General features: G+C 41.9%; 1 protein-coding gene across 1 annotated transcript in view; it reads left to right on the top strand.

Annotated features, from left to right (window-relative positions):
- The window catches only part of ABCC3 (ATP binding cassette subfamily C member 3), a 50,766-nt gene extending 35,809 nt beyond the window's left edge, over positions 1–14,957 (top strand). Inside the window, exons 16-31 of the mRNA XM_082492018.1 lie at positions 614–740; positions 1,088–1,264; positions 2,280–2,447; positions 3,191–3,374; positions 4,304–4,409; positions 5,108–5,261; positions 6,672–6,879; positions 7,446–7,756; positions 8,485–8,684; positions 8,790–8,916; positions 9,697–9,798; positions 10,820–10,966; positions 11,916–12,074; positions 12,452–12,618; positions 13,649–13,843; positions 14,518–14,957. Of these exons, the coding sequence (XP_082348144.1) occupies positions 614–740; positions 1,088–1,264; positions 2,280–2,447; positions 3,191–3,374; positions 4,304–4,409; positions 5,108–5,261; positions 6,672–6,879; positions 7,446–7,756; positions 8,485–8,684; positions 8,790–8,916; positions 9,697–9,798; positions 10,820–10,966; positions 11,916–12,074; positions 12,452–12,618; positions 13,649–13,843; positions 14,518–14,626 (2,641 nt within the window). The 3' untranslated portion in view covers positions 14,627–14,957. The remainder of the gene's footprint in view (positions 1–613; positions 741–1,087; positions 1,265–2,279; positions 2,448–3,190; positions 3,375–4,303; positions 4,410–5,107; positions 5,262–6,671; positions 6,880–7,445; positions 7,757–8,484; positions 8,685–8,789; positions 8,917–9,696; positions 9,799–10,819; positions 10,967–11,915; positions 12,075–12,451; positions 12,619–13,648; positions 13,844–14,517) is intronic.
- Positions 14,958–15,005: the final 48 nt, after the last annotated feature.

The following is a 15,005-nucleotide window of genomic DNA, read 5'->3' on the forward strand; positions in this document are numbered from 1 at the left end:
TGATGGCAAAGAGACTGTGTCCATCAGTCATTTCTGTATCGGTGCACTTTCAAAACCAGGACCTAGAGCAGTATCTTTAAGAACACCGTGGGGAAAACAGTAAAGAATTTTAATTGGGAAAATGTTGTTTTTCTCACGTCATCGTGAACCCCATTTACTAGCACTGGAAATATAGTACTAAAGTGGTTTGAACATTTTTAGATGGGATGTTTTCACTCACTGCTTTGGTACAATTGCTCTTGGTTTTAGAATCAAAACCCAAAAAGACTTCTGGAAGTTTGTCTGCTTTCAAAACACTTGTTAACTCTGTTTGACTTGCTGATGGACTCGTATGACACAGCAAAGGGTCTTAGAAGGCTTGCTAGCAATCATACTGATTTAACGACCAACAAGATAGATTAATGCTGGGTTTCCATTTACTCCTACAGTTCTGGTTACAGTTGATTGTACACAAGAAAGGGAGGAGAAGACCAGTGACCAAGCTATGCTTACTATATCCAGTCAGGCTGAGGTCAGGCTGATTTGTCACTGTGTATTTCAGCCCTCCTTTAAAGACCCATAATGTCTTTAGTAAACTAATGTTTAATTAATTTCCAGCCTGTTTCCTCCACAGTATAAATTTGTTGGTCCCCAGTGGTGCTTTGGTTGCCATTGTTGGCCATGTTGGCTGTGGGAAATCTTCTCTGGTGTCTGCTCTCCTGGGTGAAATGGAAAAGCTGGAAGGAGAAGTGGCTGTGAAGGTTGGTATTGTTTACGATGCCATTTAACGATGGTATGGAAATGGGCTGCTTATGCCTGCCATTGCTTATAAAGTACATCAGGCTGGAGAGGGAATTCTGTTCACTCCTGTGTCAGCTTGTCTGCATGTTTGTTTGGGTTTTGCTCACACCTGTTCTGTTGTGTTTCTTATGAAATGACTTTCCCGATTCTATCATCTATACATCAGCAATTAGCACAGCTATATGTAAAATGGGAATGTATATCAAACAGGAGCTATATCTATGTGCTGCAGATCTTAATCGGAGTTGTAAGCATGAATTGTTGCTTGTATCAAGTCAGAGGTTTCTTTTCTCCCTCCTTGTTCTAGGGTTCTGTTGCTTATGTGCCTCAACAAGCCTGGATCCAGAATGCCACACTGAAAGATAACATTTTGTTTGGCCAAGCTCCTAATGAACAAAAATACCAAAATGTCCTGGAGGCCTGTGCTTTAAAAACTGACCTGGAAGTGCTGCCAGGAGGAGATCACACTGAGATAGGAGAGAAGGTAATTTTATTTTTATTTCAGGTCAGACCTGCTTGGTGATTCCTGTTCTGTCTAGCTAAAGAGAAAATGCTGTAAAGTCAGCAGTTGATTTGGTTTGATCGTTTGTTGTGGATGGAGCAATGCACTTCACTCAGAGAGAGAAGCAGCAATACATTTTCTGATATAAAGCAGGGATTTAACAAAGTTTGATGGTAAACGCGACAGTGTTTTAACAAGATTTGAGATGGCAAGGCACACTTGATTTGGTTTGATCGTTACAATGGCATCCCTGCCACAATCAACTCTGAAACATGCACGGCAGTTTTGTGGAAGGCAGTTGGACTTACACTTGTTCCTAACTTTAAGTGTGTGTTTGTACCGCGATGCATAATTGCACATCTAGCCCTGGAAGATCAGAGCATCCTCCATTTGTTGTCCAATTGAAAAGGTGCATCTGTCCAGAATACTTGAAGTCCTTCCTTTTCCTGTAGGGATAAAAAGGGAGGGAACATATGGCGTACATCAAGTGAAAAAGTGATATGATCATCTCTTAACGCCTCATTTTAATGAGAAACTTTTACATCTGTGATCACCAACAAAGATTTTTTTTTTTTTCCACGGGCCACTAAGTTTGAGATGGGTATCATGAAGTGGGGTGGATTTGTGGGTTTGTATGTAAGATGAGAGATGCGGAAGATGTTCCAGGTGCTGCAGCCCTGCTTTGAATGTTTGCATTTTACATCCTGTTGATGGTCTTCCTTTTTATAGTTTTGCGTTTTAACAGCTCCCTTTAGGAGCTTATTAAGCAAGAGGCTTATTCCGTCTCCAGATTGCTGGGTGAGTGGAAGTTTGGCAGTGAACAAACAGATTTAGAGGCGTTCTGTTCCTGTCTCTGGCTCTGAGTGAGTTATTCTCTTCAGCATCTCATGTTTCATTTAGCATCCATGTGTTTGACTGGGTGAGAGCCATAAAAAGTCATAGCTGTTGTTGGAACCGAGTTGCGTGATATGTTTTGTTCTCTCCTCTCTCCCTTCAGGGCATCAACCTCTCAGGTGGCCAGAGGCAGCGAGTGAGCCTCGCTCGTGCAGTGTACAGCAACTCTGACGTTTACCTGTTAGATGATCCTCTTTCTGCTGTGGACTCGCATGTCGCAAAGCACATCTTTGACAAAGTTATTGGTCCAGATGGGGTACTTAAAGGAAAAGTAAGCTGGCATTTAGCTCCTCTTAAAAATGCGCGCAAACTCAGAAACACTGATAGCTAACAGGAAAGCTATTTCACCACTGAGGCTTGAGTGCTGATTCATTCCTGAATTTCTCTGTTTAATTGGCACCTTTTCCCCACAGCACAGACTCTGCAGTGAGCTGCTATTTAGATATGCCCAGAAGCGATGTGATCTAGTCAGAATATGTAGAGGCAGAAGCCTGGTCTGTCTTTTAAAATCCCTATTATGAGATCTCCAAAAAACAAGGCATTTGCAGAAACTTGTAAAAGTTGTCAGCTTAGTATTGCTTGTGATTACTTGGAGGCAGCGTAGTGAGGAAGTTGTAACAGCTTACTGATTTTACAGTTACTGAAGTCTTCGGCAGTATGCAACCACGTTGCAATCTCTTTCCTTCCCCTTCTACTCCTGTGATGATCTTCTCAGACTCTCAGAGCTCCAAAGAGAAGGGCTGCAAAGAAGATCAGCACAAGGGAAAGTGAGAATTCAGTTGGTTTACTTCCTTCTGTGGTTGTATCGTTATGTGGTAGGAGCATAGTAAGTTCATGCACATATTGCTAAGCTAATTTGGCTAACAGGGACACTGTATTTACCCTGGCATTTCACCTTGACATAACAACTCACTCCCTGTCCCAAAACTGTGGTAGTATTTGGCTTGTCGAGTAGTGTTAGTCCCCACAGTGACAACTGAGAGATGTAGAGATTTTCTCCTTTTCCCTCTCCAGACCCGAATTCTGGTGACACATGGCATCAGCTTCCTGCCTCAGGTAGACCATATAGTTGTCCTGGTAGATGGCAAAATCTCTGAAATGGGATCTTATCAAGACCTTCTGAAACAAAACAAGGCCTTTGCAGAATTCCTGCGAAATTATGCACTTGATGAAGACATTGAAGAGGATGAACCAACAAGTACAGTATTGCTTTTTCTTAAAACATGTCTTTTTCTGTCAACTAGATTACAGATATTTTCTCTGTATAAAGTGTCCCTTGCTTCTTCATGACAGCCTGGCCTTTGCCTTTCTGCGCTACCATGAAAATTATTGCCTATGGCCAGATCTGTATTATTGATAAATGTTTTCACTAATTTCTTTCAAAATTTCATGAGGTTTGTCCTAGAAAAAAAGCAATTCTTGTGTTAGAAATAATTTTAAAGTTGGGAATTTTTTTTACCATTAGCAAGGTCAAGCTCATCAGGAAAATGGAGAAGCTGAGAATCAACTGGGCTTGCTATCAAAGGGGCTACCCAGAGTCTGGTATTTTTTCCTCTGTTTATGTGTTGGGTTTTTTTTTCATATAGCAAAGTTCAAATGACATTTTAGTCCTGGGTTACTTTTCAGTTTGGTTTGATTCTGATAAAATGATACAAGATTAAAGCATTTTGGTAAACGTTTCCTCTGTGTGACAGCGTTCCCACGCTCTTTGATTGCAGCACTGCTTCTCTCCAGACAGGCAGAGGAGCATGTATGACATCTTCTAGCGACAGCAGAGGCTTGCAGGAGTTCCTGACATGGCTCCCCCATCCCAAGATCGTGCCAAGAGCATGCCCTATAAATGAATTCAGCTACAACCAACTATAACACTATTGATTAACGTTTCTGATGCACTAAAGGAATGTGATGTAAATGCATTTGGCAGCCAACCTGCCTCACAAGATCTTTGCAATTTAGTTATGAAAAGCGATTCACAGAAGGGATGTAAGCAAAACTACGGAGGAGTTCACGCACTATGATTTTCCTGCTGTGGTATTGTTTTTCATGACTCTTGCTTTGTATAGCCACCTTTTTCTGTGCTTTCTGCTTTATTCAGCAGAACATCTGAGATGTGATCTTGTCTTGCAGTGCTGGAGGAGGAAGAAGTCCTGCTAGCTGAAGACACCCTCAGCATCCACACCGATCTAGCAGATAACGAACCGGTGACAAACGAGGTCCGCAAACAGTTTCTTAGGTAAATATGAGGTCCTCCAGTGTTTATAGTCTTTGTCTGGGGTGAAATGCATCTGGAAGAGGTTGGTCGTATAGTGCCTCTCAGTCTGGGCTTTGGTTTCCTTAGGTTCCTCTTACACGTACATTGGTTTAGTGTCCTTTTGAAAATAAATGTGAAGGAACACGCAAAGAAGATCAAACATCTATTCCTGCCATCATTTTTTTTTTTTAATCTGAACTGAACCAATTTCTTAAAGCAACTCTCTGGTTTGCAAATAACACCACTGTATGTATTTACCCACACAACACTGAACTGCTACCAGTTCCATGATAAATAAACCCTTTGCGTTGTGCTTTTCCATTGGGTATCTGGGAAATCTTTAAAAATTTTCATAACCATACCCATAAATGCTGTCCAGCTACTGTTTTTGTGAAAATAGAGAAGCTCAGGGGTTAGCTTTAAAATGTCTGTCTTGCAATGAAGTCTGTAAAGGCCTTTACCAAAGAGCCCGTGCCCTGCCACAGCCGTTGTTAGGTACCATATTTCTGGCATCACTGAACATTCAGAGGGGTGGTACAAGCACCCATAGCTGTGAGTCAGGCTGGCATGGGAACTAGGCAGAGGATCTGGGAATAAGTCCAATCTGCTGCATCCCAGCCTTGCCTTAGCACTGCCACAATATGCCCTTTTTCTCCTAATGACTCTTTTGTTTTGACTAGGCAACTTAGTGTAATATCTTCTGAGGGAGGAGAATGTCCCAACAAAATGTCAACGAAACGAAGAGTCTGTGAAAAGAAGCCAGCAGAGCCTCCTCTGCCAAGAAAAAATCCTAACGAGAAACTTATTCAGGCTGAAACCACTGAAACAGGAACGGTATGGTTTGATTTTCCCCCTCCCTTTTCCTACTTTTTTTTTTTTCCTGTTTGAAAAAATGATGTTTATTTTTACATTTGATCCAGTTCTGTTAAATGTGTTGTATAAATCACAACTGCAGCCTTTAGGCATTAATCTGATGGTCGCTGACCATTCAAAATTTGGGATTTTGGCAGAGGTTTCTGCACCTGGCAAGGGCTATGCACTCAGGGAGAAAAGAAAAAAAGATTAAAAAATCCCTTCCAGTTCCTGCCACAGTCACCTGATACCACGTAGCGCTGTGCTCCATCAGCCCTGTCTTTGCGTTGCAGAGCTTTCAGCGCTGTTGGTTTATAAACTCTTTGGCTGCTGTTGAGTCCAGCTGCAGCACTGGGTATTTGATGACCCGCAGCGGCGGGTTCTACGAGCCAGCTGCCGGCTGTGTGCCAGCGGATCTGGTGCTGCCTAAATGATACCTGCCACCCCATCGTTGAGAGCACTTTATGCTTATAGGTACAAAAGGGGCTGTACTCTTCCCAAGCAGGTCTAGGGAGTGAAATAGAAACAGGAAAAAGAAGAGAAGGAGCAAAAGAGAAGGTGGGAATACAAAAGTAAAAGAAGGGGACAGAAAGGAGCAGTGAATGGAATAGGAGGAGGGAGGTTTTGTTAAAGCAAGCCTCTTCCCTCCACTTCAGAAGGCTCAGTGTGTCCTGTTTAGTCTGATGTCCATGGCACAAACATGTAACTAACTGGTTTTGTGGATTATTTTAGCTTTCAAAGTGCCTAATCAACAGCACTTGTTCTTTTAATTATTCCTTCTTATACTTTTTTAGAGTCTGAGTTTTGTCTCTGTCTCTTTTTGCTTCTGTGCCTTTTTGCACTACCTTAGAGATAGCTTCTTTACTTTTTGCAACAAGCATCATCTGTTTATGTTCCTTTTGAGGTGCACTAGCACTTGGTACCTCATTTAAGCTGCTGTAAAGACACCTGAATGGAGGCATATTCAGCACTTTTCCTTAAATAGGCCATTTAAAGTAGTCCTGAGCTCGATACGCCTGCCAAGTTGCTTCTTTTGCCTGAAAAACTTGGCTCCTGTTCTTGTTACCCATCCTCTGCTGCTATTTGATCAGCCTCTTTTATCCCCACACCTCCCCCCCTTGGTATAGTCTTAAAAACTAAAACCCCACAAAACCAATAAAATGCAGTTCCTCAAAATGGAGGAAAAGAGTATTTCAGGGAAGTTTCTGACTTGTTTTGAAAGTCATTGCCCTGACGTGGAGCTCAGGCAGATGAACTGTTCCCTGCGGTGTGTTACAGTTTGGGCAGTTTTGAATTTAGCAGTTCCTCTGACGAAGAAATTTTTTCTCATACTCTGTCTAAACTCCTGATTGTCTAAGTTGTACAAACCAGTGTTGGTGTGTGATTTTGCAGGTAAAGCTAACAGTGTTCTGGCAATACGTGAAGGCTGTCAGCCCTGTCATTTCTTTAGTGATATGTTTTCTATATTGCTGTCAAAATGCTGCTGCCATTGGGGCCAATGTGTGGCTCAGTGACTGGACCAACGAGCCGGTGATAAATGGGACTCAGCACAACACAGCCATGCGAATTGGAGTCTATGCTGCCTTGGGCCTCTTGCAAGGTGAGACCAGATAAAATCATGATGTCCCAATGTTTAGTAAAGAGAAATTAGGTGGGAAAGCTGCAGCACCAGTTGCTGGTGGCCCAAAATTGCCCCCCAAATCCTATCCTAAGCACGGGAAGTAACATAACCTGGAGCTACGAAGTCTGAGCTCAGCCCAACAATTTTGTTGTGAAGTCCTTGGGAGGGGGTTGAACAGGTGACGTGGAAGCTTGAGATAAGTAAGTTGGAGAGAAAATACCAAAACTTAGGTGCAGAAGAGACTGAAGGGTTGGGGTGAAGTTGTAGCATTAGGACTTCGTGGAGGCTTGCGGAAAGCAGAGGGAGGATGGTTGTGCGTCTGTCTGCTGTGGACAGCATGGTGAAATCCTACAGGACATGTTCCTGTGGTTTAGGCAGCAGTGACCACAATGCCATAGTGCTACTGTGCGTGGTGAAAGAAGAGTGGATAGGGAATATAGTGAAGGAAAAAAGCTTCTCTCACAACAGAAACTGTTGAGTGTGAAAGAGCTGTGAATTGGGAACATGGTGTTCTCTGGCTAACACGTTTCCTTTTCACCTCTTAGGTGTCATAGTACTCATCTCCTCCTTTACCCTGGCCATGGGAGGCATTAACGCAGCCCGGACGCTCCATGCTGCTCTGCTGGAGAATAAATTTCACACCCCGCAGTCCTTCTACGACACCACCCCAACCGGCCGAATCATCAACCGCTTTTCGAAGGACATCTATGTGATCGATGAAGTAATCCCGCCGACCATCTTGATGTTCCTCGGAACGTTCTTCACCTCTTTATCGACGATGATTGTAATTATAGCAAGTACTCCGCTCTTCGCTGTGGTTATAGTCCCACTTGCAATTCTGTACTTCTTTGTTCAGGTAACTGGAAAAATATCTGATTACCATTGCAATGACTTTTATTCCGTTGTTTGTGTTTCTTTTTAGGGAAAAAAAAAAGCATGAGTTTGGGCAAAATTGAAATATCTGAAGTAACTACATGTTTAGTAAACAAAATATTATTTACTACTCTCAGAAAAAGAAATGTCCTGTGAGATGTTGTCATGAAATAAATAGGCATAACCTTTTTGCGCTTTCAAGTAATAACAAATAAACCTACTGCTAGAGATAGAGCTGCAGTGCACTTCAATATATTGAAGTGTGTATGTATTTGACATATTGACAAGTTTTTAAGGTGGCGAGGAGTTAAAATATTAAAAATAGAAAACATCAATTTTGTTGATTTGATGAAGCTTTTTTAATAGACCGTAAATAGAGACCTGATAATGGAGGTGCAAATTCATGTTTCGTTTTCTTGGAAAATGAGGCTCCTACAAATGGATTCATTTTGTTAAGCTGTATCAACTAAATTTAAAGGGACATAGATAAATTCAATTTACAGTCTATAAAAATTGCAGTTACCCAATACTTTGTTGTGGAATGAAGTGAAGATAACTTTCTTGACATTATTCTTAATTATAGAGATTATTTTGAGGGTTGAGGGGTATCAGTAGCAATCTCCTCTAAATCCTTAACCTAGAAAATTCCTCACTGTTAGTTAAAAGAGAAAGTATTTCATGTGCCCTTCAATTTTCTCCAAAAAATGGCAGCGATTCTACGTAGCTACCTCCCGCCAGCTGAAGCGTCTGGAGTCTGTGAGCAGATCTCCCATTTACTCACACTTCTCAGAAACAGTATCAGGGGCCAGTGTCATCAGAGCCTATAGAAGAGTGAAGTCCTTCGTAGACATCAGTGATCTGAAGATGGATGAAAATCAGAAGAGTTACTATCCTGGCATAGTATCAAACAGGTAAAAAAGGCATCTAACTTCTGGTTTCCACTTGGATAATCCTGTGTTTGCATACCTGGTCCAAGCAACCATTTACCACTCTGCTTATGTCTGCCTTTTTACCAGGTGGCTGGGCGTTCGAGTTGAGTTTGTGGGGAACTGTATTGTCCTTTTTGCTGCCCTTTTTGCTGTGATTGGTAAAAACAGCCTGAATGCTGGCTTGGTAGGACTTTCAGTATCTTACGCGTTACAGGTGTGTATTATAGCTTTCTGTTCATTAATGGGTTTGCATTTTTGTAGATGGTATTGGATATGTTAGCAATAATTTTAAGTGCTTGTTAAAGCTGAAGTTAAAAAGGAAATAATAAAAATGAGTTGTGGGACATCTGGAAACAGTAGAGATTTATACTGAATGCTGGCAGATTATCAGAAAGCTCACATGCGGTCAGACTTCAGGGCACTTTGGGAGCATCGAGGTTGTGCTGCACCCCAGTATCCCCAGTGGCAGCATGCAGCAAGCTCAGGAAGTGTCAGGTGCACCCACCAAGAGCAGGTCATTTGAGAAGCATGGACTCAACATCCTGCATCATGCTTGCTATGTAGCACATCAGTGTGTCGAGGTAATCACAGGCAGATCAGTGGGATTCATAAATAGGCAAGATAAACTTCAGTCACCCAAGTTGTGGACAGTTTAGCAGATTTAGTGGTCTCACTCTTGCCAGAAGCTTTTTAGGTACCATGAGTGTGCAGGATTGCTGTTAGCAGTTTTCCAGTGAGGCCAATGACTAGGGGAATGACTTCCAACCAATTTTTTTGAGAGGGCCATTTGTTAAATCACCATGGGAGGCATATGCATCCTCACATGAGCACCTGATTATGTGTAGACTTCTTCTCCCAGTAACTGTCAATGCAAAGGTAATTATATGTAATATTAATGTGAAGCCATGTCAATAGCAGTGTCTAGTTTTGTTGTTGTTATTATTAAATCTGTTGTTCCTCTGTGGGTGATGTTTTGTTCCTTGTCTTCTCCAAGGTGACCTTATCTCTGAATTGGATGGTCCGGATGACTTCTGAACTTGAAACTAACATTGTGGCTGTTGAAAGAATAAAAGAGTATTCAGAAACTGAAACAGAGGTCAGCTACCAAGCATCAAGCATGCTCACCAACAAGCGTGGCGAAATTTTAATGCATACATTTACATGGTCTTTCTTTAGACTCTTGAGAGACAGTCTCTGCTCTGAGAGCGTTATCATTTAACCTGAACAAATGTCACGCTCTGAACTCTAATTTATGCTATCACAGCTCCAAATTATTACTGCCGTCATGCAGCCTGTGCTTAGCATCTCATTTTCTGCTACTGTGAGTGGCTATAGCACAAGAGATGAGTTTCACCGTCAGAATATTGCTCCCATTGGGTTTGAAGTGTTTGATGCATAGTCGTACCTGCATGGATGGTGCTGTAATCCTGCTAGGAAGCACACTGCAGTACGATTATCAGGCTATGCACATGTGTTCGGTAGTATTTCTATTTAATCAGTTTAATCAGTCCTCGTCTCCCATGACAGAAGAACATCTCTAGGTATACTGTACGGCCTAATCCAGGAAGATCATCCAGTCACCTACCTTTGTTGCCAAAGACTTTTAAAGGTGGCAGATGGAGCTATGCTGGGAAGTCTGCTGCTCTGTGGACACACTGGGTTTTGTTAACGCTGTGTACATGGTGGGAGACTAAGAATTAGGAAATGGAGGATCTGAGGAGAGCTGCAGTGTACAGTTCTGGAGATCAAGTATTTAATCTGGAAGCTAAACGGAAGCTAGACAAGATGCACAATATATGTTACAAGCCAGAGCTTGTGCTGGCATGAATCAGGCAGTGTTTTATTAAAGTTAATGGAAAAAATGTAAATTTATATCCATTGAGAATTTGGCCCTATATGCTCAGACTTATTTTCCTCTAAACTTCACAACAAAGACAAAAATGGGTGCATACTTAGGAATCCATGTTTTTCCCTCATTATTATAAATTTATTTGATAATGGAGATCTGATTTATCAGATATGTTTCTAGTAACCCACAAATGTTAATGTTTGTATCTGAGTTTGAATTATTTTTTCTTAAACCTATATGAGGCATTTCTGACTTCTGTTTTCCTTAGGCTCCCTGGATCATTGAGGGCAAGAGTCCCCCAGAAGACTGGCCATCCAAGGGAGAGCTGGAGTTTGTGAATTATTCAGTGAGGTACAGGAAGGGCCTGGATCTAGTGCTGAAGGGTCTAAACCTCCACGTGCACGGTGGAGAAAAGGTGAGTTACCAGCTGCATGTCTTTGCTAGAACTTTGCTCTGGGCCTCCAGTGAAAACCGTGGAGTAGAGGGCAGGGTCTACAAGCACGCTTGCCCCAGCGGTGGACTCCTATTCAAGCTGGCATTGTGGGAGTCAGCAGTGAGAACCATGCTGTCGGTGTGCCGGCAACCTCCAGGCTGGAGGCAGTAGGACCACTTGCACGGGACTTTCTGGACTTTCCAAGTTAGGCTGGCAGCAGGCTACCGTACACCACGTAGGAGGCACCATCGCAAGTGACAAAAATTCAGTGACAAGAACACTTTTCTGAAGCAGTGCAGACGGAAGAAGGAATTCCAGCTTTTTCTGCTGTCTGCCTTTCCCTGTGAAATTTTTGGTGTGGAAGGAAGTGACATTCTTTGCTTCCTTAATCGGGAAATTGTCTTTGTTCTGGGACACTCGTTTCTTCATGCTTCAGTAGAAAGTTTTGGGGTTTGCATGCTGGTGACAAAACAATTAGCACGGGAAAGTCCTCCATGTAACAGGCTGTTATTAGAAGAGAATTATTCTAATAATAAGCTGACAGGATGACAGCCACCTTCTGGAATGGAGTTACACGTGCTTACTGTGAAGTCGTAATTGCCCTCTGAAACGCCTTTATTTCTTGTCCTCGAGTGATTGGACTCCTAACATGGGTACTTCAGCTAATATCCAAAGTTAGGTTGGATGGCTCTAGGCCCCGGTACATATTTATATGCAATATCATTCAAATTACAGGAATGGCAATGTATACATTACAATGTATGACATGGGTTTCTAGGGAAGGATGGTTATGTTCTTTCTGAGATTCAGATCTTGTGTCAAACCTCTTAAAGGAACCTTGGAGGTTTGTTTGGGTTTTTGTTTTCTGTTTGTTGGGTTTTGTTTTGGTTTTAACTATCTGCTTTGTTGTTAAACCTGCAATTTGTTATAGATTGGCATTGTTGGCAGAACCGGAGCAGGGAAGTCCTCTATGACACTCTGTCTCTTTAGGATCCTGGAAGCTGTAAAAGGGGAAATTAAAATCGATGGTGTGAAAATTTCAGAGATTGGTCTCCATGACCTTCGATCAAGGCTAACAATTATTCCTCAGGTACTGTTTCTTTGTATCACAGTAAAGGAAGAATCTCTAACAGCTGAGCAAACCATAAATAATGGTTGTGTCAACAGAGGAAAATGCTTTGTTACACTCAGAAAATTGTTTCAGAAAAACAAACTATTTATATTTTAAGTGGTCCTGTCCTGCCGCCTTATACGCTGATGCTGAGTGATAAAACAGGATTTAGGATAAACCATCTTTACAGTTAGAACTTCAGTTTTAAGTGTGTATAACATAATGTATTTTCAGAGTGGATGGGATTGGGAGGTGCCCTACCTGCAATGCAAGAGAGGCTTCAGAGCAGTAACTCATAATATCTGTATTGAAAACAGCTAAAGCACTTGTCTAACGGAAGTTTGTTTTATATTCAGGATCCTGTTCTCTTTTCTGGAACACTGAGGATGAACCTGGATCCATTTAATAAGTATTCAGACGAAGAAATATGGAAAGCTCTTGAACTGTCTCACTTGAAGAGGTTTGTCAGCAGTCAGCCATCCATGTTGGACTATGAATGCTCGGAAGGTGGAGAAAATCTTAGGTAAGGAACGCTTGGACTAGAAACATACACCCGGCTTTCATTCAGCCCTAACAGTGAGTAACGCTTGAGCACCGGTTTACACTGTAGTCAGTTGAGTCTGAAATTATTTAGCCATCTATTCCTGTTTCAGGAAAACCACTAAGGCTCAAACTTTTGCCTACTGTTCTGCCTCTGCCGTGAATGATCTGATTCTTCTTTGCTGCAGGGAGGGATTTCTCCCAAACCCAAATCCCATCTTATCAGCAAAGAAAGAAGTCTCAGAGTGAACAGGGTATTATGTCCCTTAAACGTGGTTTGATAGGAAGGGAAATGCCACAATAACATATATAACTGCTGTGCTGAATAAGAGTCCTCTGCCTAAACTGACACTTTAGCAATGTTTGTTTTCCATCATTATTTGGAAGAGCCGTAAGACATAAATGGGGATGATAAAATGCCATGCCTTGATATGCTGGATTGGCTTCTGAGACTGTGGTGTAACCAGATGATATATGTGATGAATGTTCAGCTCCTTCCTCATCCTGCAGAGACACTCAGACCGGCTGTGTCTGGGGTGCATTTGTAGCAGTGGAGGAAGTGTGGGCTGCCCAGACAGTATTTTTTTTTTTTTAATGGTAGAAAGGACTTACAGCCTCAGAACACTTTTTTCTTTTTTTTTCCTCTTTCTTTTTTTTTAAGTTTGCATGTGCTCAGTGTTGTTACAACTGTGTGTGTTTCTGAAAACTGGGGCAGAAGCATCGTAATCATTAGTTTCCCTGGCTTTTGTCAGTGATAGAAAGGGCGCATTTGGTAGCTCCATCAGTACTGGGTCAGGCAGTAGGTGAAGACATATGCTAAAACTAGCTGAGTAATGCTGCCGTGTGTATGGGTTAGCCCTAGGGCTGGCAGACCAGGCTGTTTGCTAACTACTATTTTTTTTGTTCGGTAACTGTACCTGATGAGTAATCGGCTCTAGCACCAGCGCTCCTGAGCAGTGGAGAGCTAAGGGCAGTAGAGCCTCATTTGTGAAAGCTCTTGTCTCTGTTCACAGCGTTGGCCAAAGACAACTTGTCTGTCTGGCGAGGGCGCTACTTCGCAAGACAAGAATCTTGATCCTCGACGAAGCCACGGCAGCCATCGATCTCGAGACGGATGATCTTATCCAGATGACAATTAGGACCCAATTTGAAGACTGCACAGTGCTGACGATAGCGCACAGGCTGAACACAATTATGGATTACACAAGGTAAAAATCTCTTAATGGTGTGTGGCAGGGGGTGCTCACTGGTTTACTGGGTGTGTGAAGAGCACTTACAAGGGTCTGGTTTGTCTCTAGACAGCCACACTGGTGCTCTTGTCAGGTAGTATGTAAGCAATGATGTTTACACCATATAATCCTAGAATATCCAGACCTGACTGCACTGCTGTTGGCATAAGAAACAGCCACTAACCAGAGCTGCGCAGGAGATACTACCCCATTGCATTAATGGCCCTGTCCGCAGGCTTATGGATCCTTTTTTAACTACCAGCTGCTGAAACCTTTTCACTAACATCGTGTCATATTAATTACTTTAAAACACATTACTGTACTTCACGGGCTTTTACCTCCTTGGCTTTCTGGTACTATATTTTCAATTCCAGAACCACCAGTCTGACACGTGGCGTATTTTTGTTGTTGAGGTTTTTTTTCCCTTATTACCTCTGGGAGATAGTGACTGTCCTGCACCTTTTTAAATCAAACAGCAGCTTAGGAAGAATACTTATCATCTGTTGTGTTTCAACATGTGAAAATAACTGAGGAAAACAAAGGCAGGGCAAAGATTAGACCAGTTTGCTTTGTGATAAAAAGGGATATCGCATTTCTTGCGAGGAATTCTCTGACATATCTTCCCCTCCACACACCCCTTTTGTTTTGCACAGGGTTCTTGTTCTAGACAACGGAACCATAGCTGAATTCGATACACCCACAAGCCTTATAGAATCAAAGGGTATTTTCTACAGTATGGCCAAGGATGCTGGACTAGCATGAAGAGAAGACCCCTTGGGGTTTTGGTTTGTTTTTTTGTTTTTTTTTTTTTTAATATTACTGACTTGCCACAAAAGTGACTTGTGAATGTACTGTAATTTACAAAACCATTTTTGTAGTAGACTAAACTTGTGATATGTGAACAAAGTATTTTACAAGGACCAGAAAGTGAATTTTATATTTTTAAATATTTTCTATACACATAAAGTATTTTATTACATGTTTTTTTTTCCCCCAAAAATGCCAAACATTCTGCCAAGCAAATGTGTGTATCGCAGGGCAATATGTACTGTATTCAGGTTTATAATTAGTAAATTATATTAATGGTACAACATACACCTGTTTTGTGTGTTTTCTGCATAAGGATTCATGGGTTTTGAAG

The sequence above is a fragment of the Vanellus vanellus genome (genome assembly GCF_965231255.1).
Source record: "Vanellus vanellus genome assembly, chromosome: 17".
Classification (NCBI taxonomy): Eukaryota; Metazoa; Chordata; class Aves; order Charadriiformes; family Charadriidae; genus Vanellus; species Vanellus vanellus.